Source organism: Heptranchias perlo, chromosome 6 (assembly GCF_035084215.1).
Source record: "Heptranchias perlo isolate sHepPer1 chromosome 6, sHepPer1.hap1, whole genome shotgun sequence".
In the NCBI taxonomy this organism is placed as follows: Eukaryota; Metazoa; Chordata; class Chondrichthyes; order Hexanchiformes; family Hexanchidae; genus Heptranchias; species Heptranchias perlo.
This window is the reverse complement of record NC_090330.1, coordinates 25195990-25220870: the sequence shown is the minus strand read 5'-3', so window position 1 is coordinate 25220870 and position 24881 is coordinate 25195990. Positions and strand designations below refer to the sequence as shown.

Genomic DNA, 24881 nt, shown 5'->3' with positions numbered 1-24881 from the left:
TATCCTTGGTGACCCAAGTGCTTCACATTATTGGATTATTTGCATTTTATGGAACCTGGACCACACTTTCTGCAAAAATGATACTAACCTTGTCCCAGTTTAAATGCAATGAAAATATTTTTGGTTAAAATTCCTTAATTTTGGTCAAAAAAGATGTTACGAGATATTCCATCACTTTTTTTTTTAACACACGTCTATTTTTTCTTAAAGTTTCCGAAGGCAGAAAATGTGGACCGTTAGTGTTTGCATTGAGACGTTAACAGTGGAATTTTCACTAGCTAGTGTTCTTAATGTTCCCAAATGATATGTGTACAAAGAGGCCTCCATGAGGTCCAATATCTGCTGCTTTCATGGCAGCTCCATGATGAAGATGCAAGCCCGCTATTTGGATTAATGTCTTCAGGTAAAGCCACATTATCAGAACCCAGTGTGTTACACACTATCATACCACATGGTAACATCTGACTTGCTACCATCCCTCTAAGCCAACAGTGGCCAAAGAAATGTGCAATACAATGGTGTAAAACTACTCCTCATACTGTCGCCTGTACTTCCACGATCCAATTTTAATCTCAGGAGTAGCCCATGGATAACACTAACCAATGTGGAGACTTCACAGTACAAATAATCCACAGTCACATCCCAAATTTTCCCTCCAAAAACAGACAAAGAGCTCATTTCCAGTAGCTCTGAGTTGTCCATGAAAAGGAGTCCCGACCTGGTGTACTGGAAAAATTCAAAAACAATATCTTCAAAATTCCCCAGGAAGCCAATCCACAAATCTCTCACAGATGGGAACTTGAAGGAAAAAAGACAAAATACACTTTTGATTACATTCATGGGGAGTCTCGGAGCACGAATTAAAAATTAAGAAGGAAAATTAGGTGGAACTTCAAAGAGCAATAGAGTTATGGACTAAGTATTGAGAGGAAGACGACTGAAGTATGTCATATAAATAGGTAGATTTCTGGAGGGAGAAGAGATTGAGGAACATAATAAGAAGTTGCTGTGAATAAAAGAAGAATCTTACACACTGGTGATAGATTACTGATGAATGACTTATTTTCAAATGCAAGTGTCTAATATATGGTGTATTCTATATTCAAAATTTACCTCAGTGTGACAAAATCCCTGCTGGGGTGAGGGGCCATGCTGTTCAAGACATACTGGAACATTTCAGTCTGCTTATCCAGGGATTCTATGATTTTCCACTGGAGCAGGTCATCATCCCACAGGTGGCGCTCTCGTAGTACCCGATTTAGAACAACAGACGGTGGTGCCTCTACTTCAACGGACACCTTCCATAGACGAAGAGGGTGACCATCACCAGCCTACAATAAAAGAAATAGCGACTTTAATTACTGGAGGCACTTGATGCCAACAGTGGGATACACATTTTATTCCATAAGTAAGTGGAAGGTTGCATAATCAGCAAGTGTTAAGTGTTAGCCATGGCTCAGTGAGTAGCACTCTCGCCTTTAAGACTGAAGGTCGTGGGTTCAAGCCCCATTCCAGAGGCTTGAGCACAAAATCTAGGCTGAGACTCCAGTGCAGTACTAAGGGAGGCGCTGTCTTTCAGATGAGACGTTAAACAGTCTCAGGTGGACGTAAAAGATCCCATAGCACTATTCGAAGAAGAATAGGAGAGTTCTCCTGGTGTTCTGGCCAATATTTATCCTTTAACCAACATTACTAAAATCGATTATCTGGTGCTCATCACATTGCTGTTTGTGGGACCTTGCTGTGCACAATTTGGTTACCACATTTCATACATTACAACAGTGACAACACTTCAAAAGTACTTAATTGGCTTTAAATCACTTTGGGACTTTGTGAGGTTATGAAAGGTGCTGTATAAATGAAAGTTCTTTCTTTCCAGCGTCAATACCACCAATCATGGCTTCACCATGAATCTGTCTAATACTTGTATTAATTCTACGCAACTCAATAAAGAGTGAAATAAAAACAGAAAATGCTGGAAATACACGAAAGGTCAGTCAACTTCTGTAAAGAGAAAAGACAGGGTGTGACATTTCCATTGCTGAAGCGTACACACCCAAAACATTATAACCTGTCCTTTTGCTTTTTAGATGCTGATTGACCTGTTGTGTATTGCCAGCATTTTCTGTTTTACCTTTTTATAAAGTAATTGAACACTGAGAATAATTAATGTGCTTGATGATGTCCAGAGGAAGCTGTGGTGACATATATTTTGAAACAACAAGAGAAATTCTACCACAAGCTCTGAACTTCCTAGTTATGTGATATAGATAAAAGCTATCTCACTCAGACAGTAAGTAACAGCAGCACTTCAAACAAAAAGTGAACAATCTATGGCCGTGCACTGGACACACGATTGAATATCAATTGCTTTTACAGAAATGCATGCATTTCACCATCATTGGTAAGAAACCTGTCCGCTCTCTTTTTCACTTTTGAAGGAGGGTCTGCACCCAAAACATTATTTTTTTTCTGTTCTCTCTGCAAATGCTGACTTGCTGTTTTTATCCAATATTTTCAGTATTTGTTTACCATTATTAGTAAGGTTGTGCCTAGTGTAAATGCACAGCTCCTAGTTAACATTAATTTGTACAGCATCTCTACACTTTTTAAGTTATTATGCTACTATCTCATTAGATCCTTACTATTACTAAGGGGACAGATGGGTAACCTGCTTGCAGGCCTCTTTAGCTGGCTGTTAGGAGGTGCAGTTCTATTGCAGTCTTCTCTCCCTCTCCTCCGAGAAGTGGCTTCTCCTCCACTCCATCCCTTTCTTAGATATCCTGGCAGAGATTGGACCTCATCCTTTGGAGAATCATCGCAGTGGAGGGTGTCGGAAAATCCACATCTAATCATTCCATACAGTGACAATTTTGCCTATGTCATCAGAGCACCACTTAGATGTTTTTGGAATTTATTTGCACTTGCAAACACTATCTGTTGCTGACAATTATTTCATATTATGTAAATGTTTTGATGCTGATACAGATGAAATATCATTCCTGTAGGCAGTGAAAAACACAACCATGTGCGTAGAATAAGATAAAGATAAATTACTGATGAATATTTAGGTGACATAGTTCAAACTAGTTTTATATTGTTCATCAATTAAATAATATTGTCCTAATGGAGCATATAGCAGCAGCATAATGAAAGGTTTATATTTAGTCATAAAAATATAGCAGAAGTACTTATGTACAAATGTACCTTTTTGTAAGCAAGTTCAGTGTTATCAGGGCATGGACACGAAACCCAGCCCTTAAACTTCTCCCTGGCTTCCTTCTGGAGATTCTGGACCAGATTCTCCAGGTAAGTTTGATAATTTGCCTCCTCATCTTCCAGTTGCTTTCCGAGTTCCTCCAGTGTCAGTGGGTGGGCGTCGGCCTCGACATAGGAGTTCCGGGACTGAGTCATCATATCTTGAGGGATCTGTTCCAAGCAGATGGATAACTGGGTAAAGGTAAACCACAGACGGTATTCTATTCTAACCATGAGCACCTTATGTCATAATGGCTTCACCCGTGGCGGTGTTGCTCATTACTCAGCTGTGAGCCAGCTGTGTGCCTAAGAAATAGCTCCAGGTTTCTAGCTTTTATGTTACAGAGTTTCATTCTGTTGTGCAAAGTGGACATTAAAACCTTAAGAAATAGTAAACTAAAATTCCAGTTGATTCATTAAAGTATCAGATAAATTGACTGCTGCTCACTGATAGGGGTTGCCCTTGTATCTTACAGAAGTTCTGAAAACAATTAAATAAATAATAAAAACTATTGTGGATGCTTGTATGTCAACAGACACCCCCTCATTGATGTAGCTCAGTGATGTCAGTATTTATTAAATCACAGGGACTATCTGCTTTCAAAGTGTTTGTCTCCAGCTCAGGGCAAGAGACTGCTGGGGGGGGGGGGGGGGGAGGGGATGAGGAAGAAAAGAGAGGGGAGTGAGGGGGGATAGAGAAAGACAGATATCAGGAATTTTGTCGGGGGTTCTCCTGATCAGCCGCCACAACTTTGGCAGAAATCCTGTTTGTGTGTTTATCCAGGGTTTCCACCAATCTTCCGCTCAAGTTCCGGTGGCCAATCGGGATAACATCCGAAGAAATTATTCATATCCTTCCGATAGTGTGGAGCCCAAAACTGAACACAGCACTCCTAACTATGGTCTCACAAAGGTTTTATGTAGATCCACCATTACAGCTTTACTTTTATATTTTATACCTTTTGCCATTATACCCAATATTTCAATACCTTTTTTTAAGAATGGCCTTATCCACTCGAGATGCTGCTTTTAATGTCTTGTGAACCTGAACCCCATAATCATTCTGCTCTTCCACATCACCAGGCTTTCCACCAAAGTATAATTATTTCTTTTATTTTTAAAACCAAAATGTACCACCTCACATTTACTGTCACTGAATGCCATCTGTCACTTTTTAGTCCATTGAAGTAGCTCATCAATATCTCCTTGCAGCCTCCTTTGGTTATTTACTATGCCTCCAATTTTATTATTGCCTGCAAATTTGGACATTGCTCCCTCTAGTCCTCTATCCAATTCATTGTTATACAGCGAATAGAAATGGTCCCAGAACAGAACGCTGTAGAACACCACAACCTACTTCTAATCACTCTGAGAAACTGCCCTTAACTCCTAATCGTTGATTCCTCACTTCTAACCAGATTATAAGTCAAATTTTCTACACTTCCCCTAATTCTATGTCCTTTAATCTTCTCCAGTAGTCTCCTGTGTGGTACCTTGTCAAAGGCTTTCTTAAAGTTCACATACACTGCATTTTCCCCATCCACGATAACAATCACCTCAAAGAACTCTACTCCTTTGGCTGAGATCAGCTAACTGAGCACAAACTGAGGTTAAAGAAGGTTACTATATAGTAATGAATATTTGGTAATGTATTGTACTTCATCATTTTTATATGGATTATGCAAGCCATGCAGCAGTGATACAGCAATTAAAATATGTTCTTTAAAATCATCACAGACTTGAAATTCTTCAGTTTAGCTGCTTTTGAGCAAAGTCTCACCTGGAAAAGTTTGTTGCATTCTGTGATCATGTGGGCCAGCCCCTGTGTTGCTGCCAGGTTTTCATTCAAATCTTTCTGATCAGGTTTTCCTGAAGCATATTTACGATGCATTACCCTATTGCAATTAAATAGGAAAAAGCTGGTCATCAGTCAATATTAAACTGAAAAGATTAGGTACAAACAAACATAGCCTCACGGTGACAGAAGAAGTTGCCTATTACATTTCCCAATGAAAAACAATTCAAATATTGTTTGTCCTCTTAAAGGCCACTTGTTTTTCTGCTGGTCACTTAGACAGCCTCTGCTTCTGTAGAGAATGATTCATGGTGTCAGGCACTGCTGTAGTTTTAAACTTTCTCAAGACGTACAGATGACAATCTTCCTTTAAATCCTGGACCATAACCTAAATTAGAAATGTTCCTAGAATAATTTATTACTACAGAATGAGAGGACATGGTCGCAGGATAAGGGGTCAGCCATTTAAGACTGAGATGAGGAGGAATTTCTTCACTCAGAGGGTTGTGAATCTTTGGAACTCTCTACCCCAGAGGGCTGTGGATGCTGAGTCATTGAGTATATTCAAGGCTTTGTTAAAGACAGGTCATATTCGACAAATTTAAGAGTCTTTTGAAGAGATAGAGATTGCAGTCGATGTAGTGTATATAGATTTTCCGCAATCACTCGATTGGATGTCTAAGAGACTTGTTAGAAAAATTCAAGTGTATGGAAATTTAGCAGCGTGGATAGAAAGTTAGTTGACAGATAGGAAGCAAAGGGTTAGGATAAATGGGTGCTGCTTGGACTGGAGAAGGGTTCAAAGTGATGTATCCCAGGGGTCAGTGCTGGTCCCACTTTTATTCTCGGTACCTACAGATGATTTGAACTTGAGTATAAGGAACGCAATCTTGAAATTTGCTAACAACACAAAAGCAAGGTTTGGTAAACAGCGAGAAGGACTGTAAAAGATATCATAGGTAGGTTAGTGGAACAGGCAGACGAGTGCCAGATGCAATTTAACGTGAATAAGTAGGAGAATTTATTTTGGAAGAAAAAGAAACAAGGAATGGGGGTATCCCACTTAATGGAAAAATACCGAAGGGCCTGAATGAACAGAGAAACCCAGGGGTTTAAATACATAATTCCCTGACAGTGCGAGTACAGATAGAAAAAGCCCGGTAGAATTTTGGGGTTTATAAATAAGGCCACAGAGTATAAGAGTAAAGAAGTAATGATGACTTTTACAAAACATTAGTTAGGCCAAAATTAGAGTATCATGTGCAGTTTTGGGCAGCCTATTATAAAAAGACATAAAGACCATAGAGAGCATTCAGCATAGATTCACCAGATATTGCCAGGGATGGAAAACTATTGTTGTGAGGGGAGATTTAAAATACTGAGAGTTTTTTTAAATTATGAAGTATTTTGATGGAGTGAATAGGGAAAGATTCTAGTTGAGGATTTAGGGATGAAGGGTCATCAATTTATAACTGGCACTAAGAGAATGATGAGAGACAATCGGAGAAATTTCTTCACACAGTGGGTTGTTGGAGCATGGAATGCTATGCCACAGGGAGTAGTTGATGTAGAAATCATTGCATCTTTTAAAAGGAAAATTGGATAAATATTTGAAACAGAGGAAGAAACAAGACTATGGGGCAAGAAAAGGGCAGTAGGATTAGTTTTGCTCACTCTAGCAAAGAGTCGGCACAGATATAATGGGCCAAATGGTCTCCTTGCGTGCTGTAAATTTCTACAGTTCTAATCAGATCAGGCTTTTGTTTACTGATCTGAAACAGCATATATAAATTTACATATTTAAATGTATTGGCTCTTAGCATTATCAATATCAACTATCAACACTGGTTCTGAATATGGTGCAATGCTTGCCTGCTTAGCTTTTAAGCTAATTGAATAAAACTCAGAAGGTTTTAGTTTGGGATTGAAGCTTTTACTAACATCCAGTGTTCACAACTGTTATTAAACCATTCTGAACTTATACTGCTTGTAAATAGTGGCAAAATGTCTAAATTCAGATTATACCAGTAATATCTAGCAACCACGAGGTCTACCTTGGTGAGGAGTATCCTTTCTTAATTAAATTCAGGTGGAAGAGGGAAGGTGCCAGGCAGACAGCAAGGTTCATGGCAGTCATCTGATTTTCTGTTACGGAAGTCACATCACTAAAGAAACAGAGAAGCGTTTGCAGGACTTCACGGTTTTCGTCTGACATCAGCATGCTGGCTGCTTGCACTGCCTGCATGCGCTGCTCTTTGGGAACATCTGCATATCAGAGGGCAACAGACATAGTTACAGGACATTCAAGAAAAGATTATCGAATACTTTGACAGATTTTTGAAATCACTCAGATTTAGTGGATTGTCTCAGTCTCTCTGTATCTGGACTTATCTGTTTATCAAAGGATTACATTAATGTAGATGTTTTGTTGTTTATGAATCCCCTATTATCTCTAGTAATGGTCATATACCCATCTCTCTACTAGCCTCCTTAGCTTTAATAATAAGAGTGCAAATAAACAGTATATATTTTAGAGATCAGAGTTCAGGATGGTGACGTAAACAGGGATTCTCTTCACTAATCCCCATATGATAAGTAGTGGGTGAGGGTGAGATCTTCCCTAGGTGGAAGTGCAGTCAATCCTTGCTACTGATGTGCAAATTTCACCATATTGTTCAAGGGTGGCATCAGCAGACCTGGACACAGGTCACTTGGCCAGCCCTCTCAGTGAAAAATTGATGCATGACCTATAAGGCTAGGGGCAAAATGTAAACAGAAGAAACTAATGAAGTAAGTTACACAATGAGGGAAAGTAAAATTAAGAATACAGAACTCTACTGATTATTGTTTCCATCACTCAGCCACTCATATTGCTTAATTTTGATTCTCTAACAGTTTAGCTTCTTCAATGAGTGCATTCCTATTTCTGTGAACAAAAATGGAGAACTCATACTAGATAGCAGAGTGTACCAATATGATGCCAAGTTAACCAGTCACCCCTCTCACTGTTTTCTTCCTGTTTGTATCTCTTCTGCTACTATTTCATTTCTTCATTCTTGGTGCTTCCATATATACCTATGTGTTTAACCATTATTTGCCCTTTCTAGTTACCAAGCACCCCTTTACTTCTTTCAATCCACAATGGGAGATACTTTATGGTAATAACTAGTAACTACCCTCTTTGGGACTTATATCCTATAGTTTTAACTATGGGTAGGAATCCTCTAACTGAATGTTAAAAATTCAAAATCATCAACTACTTTATGGGATACCTGACACATCAACTCATGAAATAATGAATCTGCACGACAATCAGTACATCTCTCTCAACACTTTTGGAATAAATCCCTAGTGGGGCTACTTCAATCCACCTTTTCATTCTTTATTTGTACCAAAACAAGAGTGACAGAAGACGACATATTTATTCCAAATCTATTTGATTTTGTCTTAGTTTAAAAAAAGTTTGTAGTTCAGCTTATGTGATATAATCACTAAGAGAATTTTACTGTTTTATTACTTTATCTTTGTTAGTTATTCTGTACCTCCTATGGGATATATTATTTTCATTTGGTTCCATTGTAAATGAGTATAAAGTAAGGATTGACCACAAGTCACAGAACAAAGTAGGAAAGCTCCATTAACTGCTATAGTCAAAACTCACAAATGACAATGCGATGCTTACATTGATAGATATGAAGGAAGGTTTCCCCTAGCTTGCTGGTCAGGAGAGGATCAGGAAGATCTCGAAAGAACTGCTTCAGCATATCAGCTACATCATATGCGCATTGATCTTCATAACTGACATTATCTGGAGAAGCCTCGTTCATCTGTCGAAGAGCTTGAATTCGGGATTTGGCTCCAGACTTCCTAAAGAGACCCACCTAGGAGAACATATAAATATAGGAATGAACAAAAAAACATCAGCACATCCAGCCTGCTATAAGATATTAGAGTAATTGGCTGTCAGGAATAGAACTGATAGTTTTAACATAATATTGAACATCTGCAATACTAAGCCACAGGATTAATTAACATTATCAAATCCACATGACAAATGATTGCATCTCACTCACTCCATCTCAACCATCTGTTCATTAGAATTACTCTGAACACTTCACAATTATAAAAATGTACAAGCTGTGTCTAAAATTAGAGTTTTAAAATATCTACATTAAAAATGCATGAAAGTACAAAGTAAGTAGCTAATTTCCACTATACAATAAAATACTCAACTGCTCCTATAGTCTTCAGCATGAAAAAAAAATTCTCCCATTTCTTAAAATGAAAGAACAGTTCCCCATTGATTATCACATGCTCACCCTCTTCCTGAAGAAAATGTGAAGGTGAATGGAGGTTAGAGAATGTCCCTGCTATGAATATGAACCAATATTATTTCAAGCCAATTCAGCAGACCAACTAGTCTGAACTCAGCTGTTACTAGTCTTAAAATGGAATAGAAGATACATCATGTGGCCATGTCCACGGCCATATGAGACTTCCACAATATGCAATACTCGCTGAATTTTTGGTGGCATCAGAATTTCAGATCTAAGTGGACCACTGGATCTGATTTCTTTGACAACAATGGCATTGCCCACTAATTTCTGAGCTGTTTGAAGTGAAAACTGTGATTAATCATTTAAGTTCCAGGTATATTTTTGTTTGCAGATGGCAGTATTGGCATCAGTGGGTGCACTTCTCATGCCTCAATATGCTGAACTGTACCCACATTGATTAGTTACTCAATGCCACATTTTCTGTTAGCAAAACCAATACCCATGTTTGCTTTTGTATGATGCCAGTCAACCAAAGTTTAATAACTTTCTATTTTAATTAAGGAAATTGACAATAAATATTTCTAACTCCAAAAAACTTGACCAGCAGTTGGGCCTATGCAATTATTGCCAAATTGGCTATTCAGAATCACATGAAAACTGAAATTGCATGAAAGCCAGCTCCTTCAATATTAGGTCAAATATAGATTTTGACATACTAATGGGTAAATGTGACATCAATTAAAGCCATCTATGTCAATGATCAAAGCAATAAGATCTAGTCTGTTTCAGTGTATTCATTCATGTACCTGATCTAGACACTGGCTCCTCAGATAGCGCATGGCTTGCTGAATGCTCTGAGGGAGGGGCTGTCCTGTCCTCTGTACGTGAACTATCAAAGGCACACCAAAGACGTTCTTGTCTTTGTAGTCAGGCACTTTCATCCTCTTCATAAATTTCGGCACAGACCTGCAAGAAACCATTTCACATTACTTGCAGAAGGAGACATGACTGACTTGAGCACCAACATGACATCCTCTTCACCAAAGGGTTCATACAGAAAAGCAGTACACCACATCTCTGATGATTTTTTAAACCAAATGTCAAACCAAGCTATTTCTATAAAATCTATAAAGTATGATTTATTTTTTATATAAAAAAATAAGAGTGCGCAATTTCTTTCAGTTAAAAATATTCTCTTCCTGTCAATGGCTGCTATTATGGGAGTGAAGTCAAGAGGACCTGATGTACTTTGTAAGTGTTTTACACAAAAAGTGCACTTTGTGCAAAATGTACAACCCGAATTACAAATGAGTCAAAACTACATGCGAAACCTTTCCTAATTCAGCACTAGACTATTATCAAAAATGAAAAATTGATCAGACTGAGCTTTCATAGAAATATCTATGCAATGTCATGAAAACTCCATAAAAATAACAAAAGTAAATGAGAAATTATTGATTTAGAAGACACATTCCAACCCACTATCTCATTGCCACAAATCTACAGCATAATGACAGCACACATAGGAACATAGGATCATAGGATCAGGAGTAGGCCATTCGGCCCCTGGAGCCTGTTCCGCCATTCAATTGGATCATGGCTGATCTGTATCTTAACTCCATTTATCTGCCTTGGTTTTGTAACCCTTAATACCCTTGCCTAACAAAACTCTTATCAATCTCCGTTTTGAAATTTTCAACTGACCTAGCCTCAACAGCTTTTTGGGGAGAGTGTTCCAGATTTCCACTACCCTTTGTGTGAAGGAGTGCTTCCTGACATCACCCCTGAACAGCCAAGCTCCAATTTTATGGTTATGCCCCCACAATCACCGCAATCCTCCTCAGTGATGAGCATCAAAACAAGGTTAATTTCCTTCATATTTTCTTTTTTAAGGCAATTTTTAAAAGATAAAAAAGTATCATTGCCCAAAGGGAACATCACATAAGTGGACCTGACCAGATGCAATGGTGACAACTTCGTTATGTGTGTTATTTGGTCAGGTCACTTTATTGCTCAAATGTGGTATCACATCACAAAATAGTGGATACTATTTAATTTCATTTATTATCACTACAATTTTCCACTAGTGTAAATTAGGGGGCTGAAAGTCTGCAGCCTTTCAACTGGAGTGCACTTGATATACCGGAAATTAGGCCAAGACCCAGATGGACAGGGTCTTGGCCTAACTTGGAAGTTTCTTTGAATGCCTGCTGGGGGCGCAGCCTTTGCCTATCTCAAACAAGATTATTACATAAGAAGGGAACGGGGGGGGGGTGCAGTCCGAGGGTGGGGATTCTCTATGTCAGAACTCCCCACATTCCTGGCCCTCAAAGACTTGGTGTAGATCAGGCTTATGATGCTGCCAACCATTGGCAGTGGAGGTCAACCAGGGTCATGGCCCCAGGGTGTGTGTGTATATATATATATATACACACACACATACATACATAAACACACACACACACACACACACACACACACACACACGTATAAAAAATAAAATTAAATGCAGCCCCAAAATAGTTTGAAGCGCCCCCAGTAATCCCCTTACATAGGGGAGTGGTGAGAGCATCTTAAACTTTATTACAAGTGGTCTCCAACATCTGCATTCCGCCCCACCGCTGCCAGAACTAGCAATCTCTGCTATAATTTGTGACTGATGGTGATAATTGGGTACACTACACTAGTGTCATTAAAATCAAAAGGTCCTTCCCCCTGACCCGCGAACTTTGGTCCAGATTTTTTTTAACCTTGTACTGTAGCTATTTCTTTTACTCAGTGCACCGAGCTATATTTCATTCTTATTTCTGTAGCGCTCCAGCTGACGATGTCTCTAAATGAAAAGTGCCATCAAATTCTCTAAAATTTGAACAGCTCTCATTGCTGAATGTATCAGTCCTGCTGCAGAGTACATTTACTGTAAAATGGTTCTACATGTTTCTTGAAGGGATGTTACATCAGACAGCTCTCATCACTTTAAGCATTCATCCCAATAGGTGTTGAACTAAAAGGAACAAAAACAGCAATCTACTTTAATTGATAAATGGAGATATTAGTTTCTTTCACACAAAGTTATCTTTCTGAAAACGGTGTAGGTATTGAGAAAATGACCTTAACAGTGGCTTAACTAGTTACAGTCAAGTCATTAAACATGTACCTACTATAACTTTGTATGTGGGATAAGCGTGTAACACATGGTGGGATTTCTAGCTAAGGGATGTTTATAATGATGTCTGTGTACAACAATAATGCATGAAATGCTTTCCTATTAAACAGGATCAATCCTAGTGTTTTAATGCTGCATTTATATTACAGAACCAATTTCTTTAAGTGGTTCTGTAATATAGCTTAAAGTGCCCAGTGTCACTAAATTCCCCATTTGCAGCACTGGAATCTTATTACCAGAAGAGCACAAAAACAACTGTGCATGTGATAGCCTGAATATATTCAGCTTTGCTGCAGCCTGAAGAGATGCCAAGCCCCCCCCCCCCCCCCCTTCAGTGACAGTGCTTAGATTCTCACTGAGATGGAAGAAAAACTCGTACTTTTATGTCAGTCGTCAACCCTTCAGAGGTAATAGCGTCACCTCATTTATCTTGCAGCATTGCTGCCAAAGTTGGAGCTGCATTGGCAACAATGCTGGAAGGCTGATGCAGCATAAAAGAAGCAATTTTTAAAAACAATGGCAGGAAACTGAAAACGATACATTGTACTTTCTTAGACACCTTGGCTTGAAAGTAAGCTGTGTAACTGTTTAATGAACTTGCCTTTAATGTATTATTTGGAGGCAATGACAGGAACTCCAATCTTTAGCAGAAAAAAAATTTAGGATGAGTTGAAATATGAAGCATTAGAACACTTTCGACCCAGTGACAGTTTCAAACACACCTAGCTTAGTTATAATATAGATTGCATGTAGTGCAGAGGCCCAAATACACTGCCCCAGGCTCAAAAGATTATTCCCACTGTACCCACTGATATTTCCATTCCTTCCACACCAGCATCCAGGTGATTTAGCTCAATTAATGTCATTAAGGGCCTGTTTTTGCTAATAAAGGGTAACTTGCACTGTTTTCATGGGTTACTGGTTTCCACCAGTTTTGCTCACCTGTTTAGTTTTTACAAAAAAGAGTAAACACACAGGAGAAGGAATGGCCCTAGTTTTCAACAATTTTGTGTTATTTGCATTGGTTAAAATACCTGCTGAAGGTGGGATTAAATCTGTATAAACTCATTTTACTTGGGTTCCTTCATTCCCATTAGAGAAAATATTTTTTATCCGATCAATCCAACCAGCTGCCAAAGGTGAAGGGACAGCATTCTCTTCCAGGCTATGAATTTAATTTAACATCTCTAATTACCTAGTCAAAGAGACTAATAGACTACTGTAAATGCGAACAGTGCTTGAAGAAGGATACATTTGAACTCTGTCTGACTTAGTTCAACAGGATGTGAAAAGTGGAGACAAACTTTCACCTTTTACAGGTCAAAGCACAGCACACTTCATTCAACAAAGCTTTTCCTAGACATATTCTGGACTCCCACAAACATTTTGTCTTCACCTTAACCTCTATACATGTAAGTAAGCACCAATATCCTCCTGTTAACTTTAAACACTGGTATGTAACCCGTGGTAAGCATTGAAAAGCAAGACAATCTTTCCTTTAATAAATCAGGTGACTCCAATGTTTGCTTAATTTTCTCTCAAGGAGCCCTGCTATAAATAGTTTTTTGCTGCTAAATATGAGCACGGAATTCAAATGTTGCACTCCTAGGTCAGCAAATAAAGCCATAGCAGGGATGACTGGATGGTGTAAGGAATCAGCACACTATCTTTTTATCTGAGATCGGAGTTCATAATCGAGGCATGACTGATAAGAAGTTTCTGTTTTATGATGATCATTACATTATTTTTCCTTATTATGAAGATCATCTCTCTGTGCTATAAGTGCGCTCTGTGAGATGAGTTTTAGTTGCCTCAATCCAGTTCCTACTGGATCTGGACCTCCAGCACCAAACTGGCCCTAATTTAAACTTAAATCATTTGTTCGAGAAAAAAAAAATGTTGGTTTAAAAAAAATTAGCAATAGTCATTTCTGATCACTAAAAACGACCTATTTTCCAATTTAAAAATCAACCACTGAACTGTTTCTAGTTTCACTGTTTTCTTTGGTAACATTGTTCATGGTAACTCACCAGGTCCAGCCTTGTTTGTTTGACATGGAGTATTTCTCCATTATAGCTGTGAGACGAAGGAGGGAGAACTTCTGCAGCAGGTTGAGCTGTGCTGCTGACTGGTTGCTGATTTGCAGTGAAGCTAAAGTGAGGCTAAGTCGATGTGAAATCTGGAAACTGTGCCACCGTAACCTCTGACGCCTGTGAAAAATATTGAACAATTATTAAAACAGAATAAAAAGTCAAAGTGAGGCTGAGACAATGTAAAATTTGGAAACTGTATGTAATAAAGGAAAATCAAATTATTAACCATGTATTATGATGCATTAAGTACTTAATGCTGATTAAAGAAATGTTATGTTATAACATTGTATTGGTAATAGAATTGCTAATAGAACATTCAACTTTATGTTTACGAACTAAAACTCCTTGCCTTTTTAAAATAAAGCACCACCACCCAACAGAGCTGATCCTGGACGTTTGTAGTGACTGCCATTTTGGTTTGGCTGTGCATTTCTGGCCCAGCTGCAGCCTGATCCCACTTCCAAAGCAATCTGGTATATAGACGCAGATGTGAGGAGTCCACCTTGAATTTTGTCCCTGTGCTTGAACAGGGAAGGGGAGGTTCAAGACCAGTGTCAACAGTCAAACTGAGGGCGCATTACCCTAATCATGTTGAAAATCCAGATGGATAAGGGCAAGTGATAATTTAATTTTGCAATAAACCTATAAAAGAATTAAATGATCCGCTTCATTAAAAGGGGAACAAGCCTAAAATCAGCAGCATTGTATAATTTTTCATAATTTACTCCTCTTCAGCCACAAAATGCAGCACCACTACCAAGGTAAGTGCAGACATCAATCATACAGTGTACAGAGGACATTGCGTGGGTGGGATCAGATTACTGCCTGTAATTCTCTGCCCATATCCAGTAGCTTTGATTGTTATTTAAACCTCTGCCACTGCTGATTCTTCATCACTCCCAATGTTGGGTAATGGTGCAAAATGACATGGAACCTTACAAGGAATCAGACCAGTGTTACGAAATGGCACAGAACCTCACAGGATATTGGACTACTGATACATAAAGACACAGGACCTCACAGAGTATTTAATGAAATACAAAGGAATTCATCATTCGGTCTAGAATATAGAAGGATAAGAACCACCAAAGATACTGCTCTCAGGTAACCAATATAACAGCTTGCTGGTTACTGCTGCCATAACCATCATCAACATTCCTCTCTCGATTAGAGGATTGGAGACTGCAACACAGTCCTGATGATATTTTCTCTCCAGAAGTAACTGCCATGAGCCAATTCTTTACAATCTCTCAAGCTGCCAACCTGTCCATTTCTGATATCATCACTGCATGTTCTCCTTTCTTTCTTCCCACCTATCATACTTTCCACTATACTATAGTGATTAACTTGACATATTGCTTTTAGAATTGCCCAGGTCATAAAACTCACATATCCAAAGGCATATTGATTTATTGAATTTCATTAAAGCATCACCCAGCTATACCAATAGATGAAGAGAAAATAATTAGAAGCAGCCAACTAGGATTTCAGTAAGGAAAAGTGCGATCGACAAACCTGATAACATTTCTTTGAGGAGGCGACAGATATAGTGGATTGGGGGGCAGGGGGTGCGGAAATGCAGTGGATGTGGTGTACATGGACTTTCAGGGATCACATAGGAGACAATTGGAAAAGATTAAGGGGTATGGAATTCAGGGAGGGTAGAACCATTGTTTATGGGTTTCACAGCAATAGAGAGACCATATACTCCAAATTCATAAAATACTACATTTCAAGATTTCTAGTAAAGGTTTCCACTGGGAAAAAAATTACTTAATACTATGTAAAACACATATCCTTAAGTTGTAGTAATTTTATTTCTGAACCAACACGTAGGTCCCACTATTTACGGGGAGCCGGGGGTGGGGGGGGCGAGGGGGGCAGGTTTAGTGGCCAAGAAACCTGGAAATACGGCAGGACCTGATTTAAATCTTTTGAATCTGTTTCCTGGCCGCAGCCAGCCAGATTGAGAGGCTGGCTGACTGTAGGGCAGGTAGGCCTGTGGTTCTAGGCCGCAGCAGGGGAGCAGAGGGAGGGTGGTGAGTCGGACATCGGGGTGGGGGTGGAAAATCAGCCGTCAAGAGGGTCTGATTGCAGGGTGTTTTACAGGGTTAGCTTGGTGGACCGAGGGGGAAGCACTCCTGCTCCTCCTGGCCCACGAGCAGTGCTGGAAAGGCACTTACTTGTTCCATCCAGCCGTTCTCGCCTCCCTTCAGCTGCCGGGTTTCCCGAGGCCTGGGAAACCCGGCTGGCCAGCATTAAATCTGGAACAGAGATAAAATCTTAGGCATGCAGCCTCATTAAAATATTTTAATGACGGGCCCACCTTCGGAAAGCAGGTTAGTTCACCCCCCAACCGGCCTCTGTTAAAAGCGTTGGAGGCGGGTTGGAGTCGAGTTTCCCTTTTTTTTATAATTGTTAACCCCCCACCCGCCTGTCCTGGGGGGTTAAAATTACCCCCATAGTGTTCTTCAGCTGTGAAGTATAGGGGCCCAAAAACATTGCTAACCCTAAATTTTAATTATCTGGGCATCTTAAGCAAACAAAGCACAATACGTAACTGGAGTTGCGATACTATTATAGGTTTGAATCTGTTTTATGAAAATGAGTTGGAGTCTCTCCGAATGTGACTGTTGCTGTTTTAGTGTGACTATTTTACATATTTTAAAATAATTACATAAATTATTTCTGCCTATTTTATTACGGTATTGTGTTTTTGATTCACGTCACAAATGAAGCACCAGGTAGATTAATTGATCAACTGTTACCTCTAATGGCAGTTTAATTGAATGTCTATCTAAAGCAGTATCATTCTACCATTATTTCTGCAAATCAGTTTTATTATACAACTGAATATGCAGCTTCAGCCTTTTAATTCGGATTCCCAGGTGACATGCTATTTTCATTCCCATTAAGGAAAATCGATCAGTATTGGTTTAAATATATCGAGAATCATTAGCTGCCTCAGAAGATGTACCCTGATGCACCTATCAATCACATCCATACTGATAAGTTTCAGTTGAATGTGCAACAAGATCTAAGTTACCATCAGAAAGCAGGCAGTAAGAAAAAAAAATGAAAACAACAGTAGTCTGTCTCATTGACATTTCAGCTATGGATTGCTTTATATTGGTTGACTTTCCCAAATTGTCAATAAATTAATTGGCACAAACTTTTGATTGGGACATTTGTATTTCCATTTGTACCACTAGTGTTGACCTTCTAGATCTGAATAAACCAGCACATTTTGGTTACCAACCTGCTAGGTCTGGTTAAAGATGCTCCTACACCAGAGTCCCTGCGGTCTCTCATTCCAACTGCTTCAGATTCATTGAGGGATTGACCATCTCTATCAAGGTCACTGGGAGTAGTCTGACCATCTGACATGGAATGCCTTTCAAAGTCAAACATTATCTGGTTGGATGAGCGGAATTGACGTTCACAGACTGAGAGCTCATCATCCTGTATTTCAGGTAACACGTTTCTTGACCAATGGTCTACAATCTGTTGTAGTCCATTCACATGCTGCAAGATATCATCCAAGTGAGGAAAAATATCTTCTTTTTCCAAGTCCATCAAATCACCAGTACTGGCATATAAGTGGGATCCAGGTACATTATCATAAATGCTGATTCTACTTCCTCTTGGGCAGCAGTTCTTGGGTTTGTTAATGCTACATTTCTGTTTTCCCAGAGAGATACTTCCGGTCCGCCAGTTTACAGGAGTGTAGTTGTCAGTTGGGGAAAGGCTTTCGATGGAGAGTGCCTTTGGAAAGGTTCCTGGTTTGTGATCCTTTGGAATGTGAACAACAAGGTTTTCCTGGGAACGAAATTCATTTCTACGATTCTGATCTGCCACTTGCTTCATTGCTGTTCCTGGCATGATGTCGACATCCTCGAGGTACATGCCACTACGCTTGTTGGCAAAACGTCTCTTTCGTGATTTTAAACATGGTGTACTTACAGCACTACTGCTTGTTTCTGAGTGACTATCACTACTGGACTGAGTAGATGAAGAAAATCCACTCTTGGTTGAGTCTTTTGCTAAACTATTAAGGTTTCCATTGACTATCTCCACACATTGCATGGTCTTCAGTGACTCAGGCTCCTGTTGCAGTACAGGTGAACTAATAACCAGGGCTCCAGATCTCATAGATCCCTTTAACTTACTATGAGAAGCTCTTGGTCTTAATGTTTCCATACATTTCAGTAGATTCTTAGCCTTTGTTTTTGCATTCACTTCAGTTTTTAGACCAAGACTGTAGTTCGTAATGTCTTTTGGAGTCTGTGGGAATGAACTATTCAGTGAGGTGGAGTCTGGCATTACTGTGGTTTCAGCCCAGTTCCGTAGAGAACCTTCTGGGCGTTCTGTGGTTGCACAGTTTGTTTCGGCAGTTCTACCAGCTAAGCTCCTGCTGTCACTTCCTCCACTGCTTTCACTGTGAATGGAGGAGACCTCAGGCTCGCTGAGGTCCGTCAGCACGCTCTCACTGCTTGTTGTATTTTTTAATTTCATGCCACCTGCAGAAAGGTGGCTGTCTTGCCTGGGAAATAGCGTATCAATGTCATCCAGTCGTGACCACCTTCTACTGCTCCTTTGAAAGGTCCACTTGTCACTAATCGCACACAAGTCGTCTTCATCTGAGTCTTCGCTCTGAAAGATCAATGCAAACATGAGTTATATTTTTTCCCCATTTGTTAAACGAATGACAGAAACCATGCACTTCATTTCTTTCGTCTCAGAATATAAAACTGGCTGTAAGATTTTGCAAGATAAGAGTCCTCTGAGGTTTCATCAGTTGTGCATACAGGAAGTTCTGATAAAGAAATGTGTCTTAAGAAACAACTTAAAAATGATGGAAGAAATTGCATAAAGGTTTTTGGCCCCAGTGGATTTGATGATTTTTAAAGCCATTCCATTTGGATGACAGTGGGATAGGTCTACAGACCCTTAGTGCACATGTAGGTCCAGGGTTTTTAAAAAAGGACAATTAAACTAGAAAACTGCCATCTCTTTTCAAAAAAACAGTAAGAGCGGCTAGAATCATTAGCTAACTGGCCTCTGCCCCCTCTACCATTACTGCCTCCTTCTCCCAGTCATGCAGAGGCAGATTGTGGCTTGTAGAGATTAAACCTTATTCGTCTCTAACCTTCAAACTCACTGGGGGGATTTTAACCCCCACCCAGGATGGGTGAGACAGTGGCAGGGGGGTGGGGATTAAATTGTTAAAAGTGGTAAACCCAACAATGACCGCTGCGAACGCGCCTACTTCCGGTTTAAACGGGGCGCGTTGGGGGTCGGCTGAGTTACCCGCTCTCGAGAGGCGGGTCGGTAATTATAATGTTAATGAGGCTGCATGCCTCAAATTTTGTCAGCCATTTGGATTTAATGGCTGTGGGCCGGGTTTCCCAGGGCTCGGGAAACCCGACAGCTGGAGGGAAGAGAGAACTGCTGGATCCAGCAGGTAAGTACTTTTCCAGCACTGCTTGTGGGCCACGAGGAGCAGGAGTGCTTGCCCCGGCCCTCCCAAGATCTGTCTCCCCATGCCGTGCGATCGCTCCACCACCACCGCCCCCCCCCACCCCACCCCATCTCCTTCCCTCCCTCCATGGGCCCCAGCTGCCGCCTTGTACAGCAGGCTTTCCCACCCAGCAGCCTGCTGGCCTCTCAATCTGGCTGGCTGGTGGGCGGGAAACGGAGTAAAAAAATTCTAATGAGGTCCTGCTGTTAAATTCGGCAGGACCTCCGCCTTTCCCGTACTTTTGAGTTTCCTGGCCGCTGACTGACGCCCCCGCTCCCTCTCCAACTCCACATAAATATTGGGGCCACTGCGTTGTTCACAATTTGCACTTCACTGGCAAAATCAATGGTGTCAGCTGGAATGATGCAAATCATTAGCTAACTGGCCTCTTGTGCATCCCCGATTTCCTTAGCCCCACCACTGACAGCCTTGCCTACAGCTGACTAGGCCCTAAGCTCTGGAATTCCCTCCCAAAGCGCCTCTATTCTCCTTTAAGGCACTCCTTTAAAGCTACCTCTTTAGCCAAGCTTTTGGTCACCTGTCCTGATATCCCCTTATGTGGCTCGGTGTCAAATTCTGTCTAATAACACTTCTTGGGACGTTTTACTACGTTAAAAGGCGCTATATAAATGCAAGTTGTGGTTGTTATTATTAAAAATCAGGTGTAGTCTCTCACAAATGAGGGTGGTGCAGATATATAGCACAAGCAGGAAACAATAAAGAAATTGTGTGTCCCTCAACCCTCTTCTCACCACACAAAATCTTTTCTGTTTAGCTGAGAGTTAACAGCCAGACCAAGCTGCAAATTCCTTGTGTACTGAATAAATGCAAATTCCTAAAGAGAAGGACCACAAGGTGGTTGTGTGCAGACATTTCACTATTATACTGTCAGAGTAATAATCACTATCTTCTACTCCAGCTGAGAATGAGCAGCAGGCTGGGTACAAACCCCATGTAAATCCATTGGGGAGAATATTCCATCGAAGTCTGCAGTGTTCAAAACTCATTCCGGCTCAGTTTTAAAATTAACACATTGCAAACTTTTCTGTTACCAGTGACAAAGATGAGAGCGGGACTCGACCCGTTTAACTCGCCCTCCTACAGACACCTTCTGTCTGCCCCCGTCACAGTCTGACTGCCTCTTAAACAGTTCCAGGGCTTGTAGAGAATGTAGAGTCTGGGTACACGAGGCATTGAGTAATGGCACATATGGGCATTTAGACAGTAAATGGAGTGAGTGAGTACTAAGCTGCCCCTTTTCTTCTGCCCATCACTAAGCCAGTTATACTTGAGTAATAATTAAATGTAAACTTTATCTCCTCATTACTTGTGCAAAACTAAATGCTGTTGACTTTGACAAATCTCGGTCATCAGTAACAAGTCAAATATTGAGCAAGGTTTACAATGGATGTAAAGCAGGTCTACGCTAATCATTAGAACAGCAGCAGCAGGGGTTGTGATATCAACAAATCACTTTTATATAAAAGGTTGATGATTTGAATAAGTTTTGGTTAAGAGAGAATAACACAGCTAGAGAGAGGTAGGCAGAATGAGAAACAAAGTGAAAATAAAATAACTTTACACAAAAAGGTTTGTTTTCCCCTTAAGTTAGGAAAGAGCGAGAAACCCAAGCAAACAGACTGCAAAATGAAAGAGAAAAGGACCTGAATAGATGGATTTCACTATCAAATGATTTTGGCTAAAACTGTTCTCCTATAGAAACTGGCAGTGATAACTAAATACTAATGAGATGCAGTGTTTTTACAAAACAATTATGTTATTGTGGTTCTAAACCACACTGACTGATTTTGTATGCTTCAACCATGTTTTTTTAAGCTAACAGCCCCGACTGGTATGTGTCAGCGAACTACGTGCTAGTACCCATTGAAGGAGCACAAAAATGCTCAAAATATTCAGCATTCAACATTAATCTCCAAACGGCTGTATCAGTGAGTTTAATGCATACTGCGGAAGGTTTAGGTCAAATTAACCTAAATGCACTATTCTGTCAATAATCTTGAAATGGCTAAAATGAAATGTGATGTTACACTTCATTCTTTATAATTGCTTTTTATACTGATATCCACAAGTGTATCTGAAAATGAACGAATTCTATCACCTCAATGCAAATTTTCAATGTAGCCTATTGAAACCAATTTCAAAAGCAGCTATTCCAGTTATACGCAAGGTATCTGCAGAGGAAATATAGTGGGGATAATCGAAACTAAGAACAGCAGGAGAGGGTGCTGTGGGCAAATGGTTTCTTGGGAGACGTGCGAATCTTTTACTCAGATTAACTCTGCCTCTCCTGATTAGATGGCATTCCTTAATACGAAGTAAAACTTTAAAAATATTCATCCTGCGAGGATAGCCTCTTCGTAAATAGGGTTCTTACAAAGGGGTTGGCAGGGAGTGCAAAATGTTGATGTAAATCCTTGAAAGCAAGAACTTGCAATTAAGTAGTGGCTTTCACATCCTCAGGATGTCCCAAGAGAGCTTGTGCTATGTTCTCCAGTGTTGGCCCCCATCCTCATTGCTGATGCAACTGCACTGAAACAGCTGTGTATGCAGATGCTGTGCAGTAGTTTTAAAGTCACTGTTCATGACTATTTACTCTGGCCCCAGTACTTCCCCCAACAACAATAACATGCATTTATATAGCACCTTTAACATAGTAAAATGTCCCAAGGCGCTTCGCAGGAGTGTTATCAAACAAAATTTGACAGCGAGCAACATAAGGAGATATTAAGACCGGTGACCAAAAGCTTGCTGAAGAGGTAGGTTTTAAGGAGCGTCTTAAAAGGAAGAGAGAGAGGTAGAGAGGCGGAGAGGTTTAGGGAGGGAAATCCAGAGCTTAGGCCTCTGAAGGCACAGCCGCCAATGGTGGAGCGATTAAAGTCAGGGATGCGTAAGGGAACATAAGAAATAGGAGCAGGAATAGGCCATACGGCCCCTCGAGCCTGCTCCGCCATTCCATCAGATCATGGCTGATCTTCTACCTTAACTCCACTTATCCGCCCTATCCCCATATTCCTTGATTCCCTTAGTGTCCAAATCTCCATCGATCTCAGTTCTGAATATACTCAACGAGTATCCACAGCCCTCTGGGGTAGAGAATTCCAAAGATTCTCAACCCTCTGAGTGAAGAAATTTTTCATCATCTGGGTCCTAAAAAGGCAAGAATTGGAAGAGCCCAGAGATCTCGGAGGGTTGTAGGGCTGGAGGAGGTTACAGAGATAGGGAGGGGCAAAGCCATGGAGGGATTTGAAAACAAGAATGAGAATTTTAAAATCAAGGCGTTGCCACACTGGGAACCAATGCAGATCAGTGAGCACAGGGGTGCTGGGTGAACGGGACTTGGCGAGAGTTATGATACGGGTAGCAGAGTTTTCAACGATTTCAACTTTATGAAGGGTGGAAGATGGGAGGCCGGCCAGGAGAGCATTGGAATAATCAAGTCTAGAGGTAACAAAGGCATGGATAAGGGTTTCAGCAGATGAGCTCAGGCAGGGGCGGAGACAGGTGAGGTTACAGAGGTGGAAGTAAGTAGTCTTGGTGATGGAGCGGATATGTGGTCGGAAACTCATTTCAGGGTCAAATAGGACGCCAAGGTTGTGAACAGTCTGGTTCAGCTTCAGAAAGTGGCCAGGGAGAGGGATGGAGTTGGTGGCTAGGGAATGGAGTTTGTGGCATGGACCGAAGACAATGGCTTCGGTCTTCCCAATATTTAGTTGGAGGAAAGCTTTACTTGTCAGACAAGCAGTGTGACAAATCCAAGGCAGTCGAGGGGCCGAGAGGTGTTGTGCTGAGGTAGAACTGGGTGTCGTCAGCATACATGTGGAACCTGACATGTTTTTGGATGATGTCGCCGAGCGGCAGCATGTAGACGAGAAATAGGAGGGGGCCAAGGATAGATCCTTGGGGGATTCCTGAGGTAACAGTGCAGGAGTGGGAAGAGAAGCCATTACAGGTCATTCTCTGCCTACATCTGGATAAATAAGGATGCAACCAAGCGAGCGCAGTCCCACCCAGCTGGATGACAGAGGAAAGGCGTTGGAGGAGGATGGTGTGGTTAACCGTGTCAAAGGCTGCACAGAGGTTGAAAAGGATGAGGAGGGATAGTTTGCCATCGTCATAGTCACATAGGATGTCATTTGTGACTTTGATAAGGGCCGTTTCAGCACTGTGGCAGGGGCGGAAACCTGATTGGAGAGATTCAAACATGGAGTTGCGGGAAAGATGGGCACGGATTTGGGAGGCAATAACACGTTCAAGGACTTGAGAGGAAAGGGAGGTTGGAGATGGGGCGGTAGTTTGTAAGGTCAGAGGGGTCAAGGGTGGGTATTTTGAGGAGAAGCATGATCATGGCAGATTTGAAGGGGTAGAGGGCAGTACCTGAGGAGAGGGAACTGTGGCTGTGGAAGGTCTTTATGGCCCAATGGAAGCAAATCAACTTTCTGCAGTATGAAAGTGGGTAGGAGTAGTTGGCTGCCTCGGTCTCTGATGTTCCTTTGAGAAGCATGGCTGAAAACCATTGTCTGGTTTGCCTTCAGCACTGCTGCCTAAGTTAGGTTTTTGACAGTGACGGGAATGATGTTAAGGGACCATCAGTTTCTGGTTACTTTGATGTTAGTGGGAAGACAAAAACAGAGAAACAGAGTCCACCATAATTGACACCTAAGGCTAAGGACCCAGATATTGAAATAATAATTTCAGACCCAGAACTGAGATCTTTAGAATTTACGCACTCTAGAAACATTTTATATTTGCT

At 40.7% G+C, this 24881-nt stretch overlaps 1 protein-coding gene across 6 annotated transcripts in view; it reads right to left on the bottom strand.

Moving 5' to 3' along the window:
* stard13b (StAR related lipid transfer domain containing 13b) overlaps positions 1 to 24881 on the bottom strand; it is a 398947-nt gene that overhangs the window by 4052 nt on the left and 370014 nt on the right. For all 6 annotated transcript variants that reach the window (XM_067985950.1, XM_067985948.1, XM_067985952.1 and 3 more), the window contains 8 exons: positions 17849 to 19242; positions 14527 to 14706; positions 10137 to 10296; positions 8736 to 8934; positions 7108 to 7318; positions 5039 to 5153; positions 3208 to 3429; positions 1114 to 1331 (listed from right to left, as the gene is read on the bottom strand). In XM_067985950.1, coding sequence (XP_067842051.1) covers positions 1114 to 1331; positions 3208 to 3429; positions 5039 to 5153; positions 7108 to 7318; positions 8736 to 8934; positions 10137 to 10296; positions 14527 to 14706; positions 17849 to 19242 — 2699 coding nt within the window. The remainder of the gene's footprint in view (positions 1 to 1113; positions 1332 to 3207; positions 3430 to 5038; positions 5154 to 7107; positions 7319 to 8735; positions 8935 to 10136; positions 10297 to 14526; positions 14707 to 17848; positions 19243 to 24881) is intronic.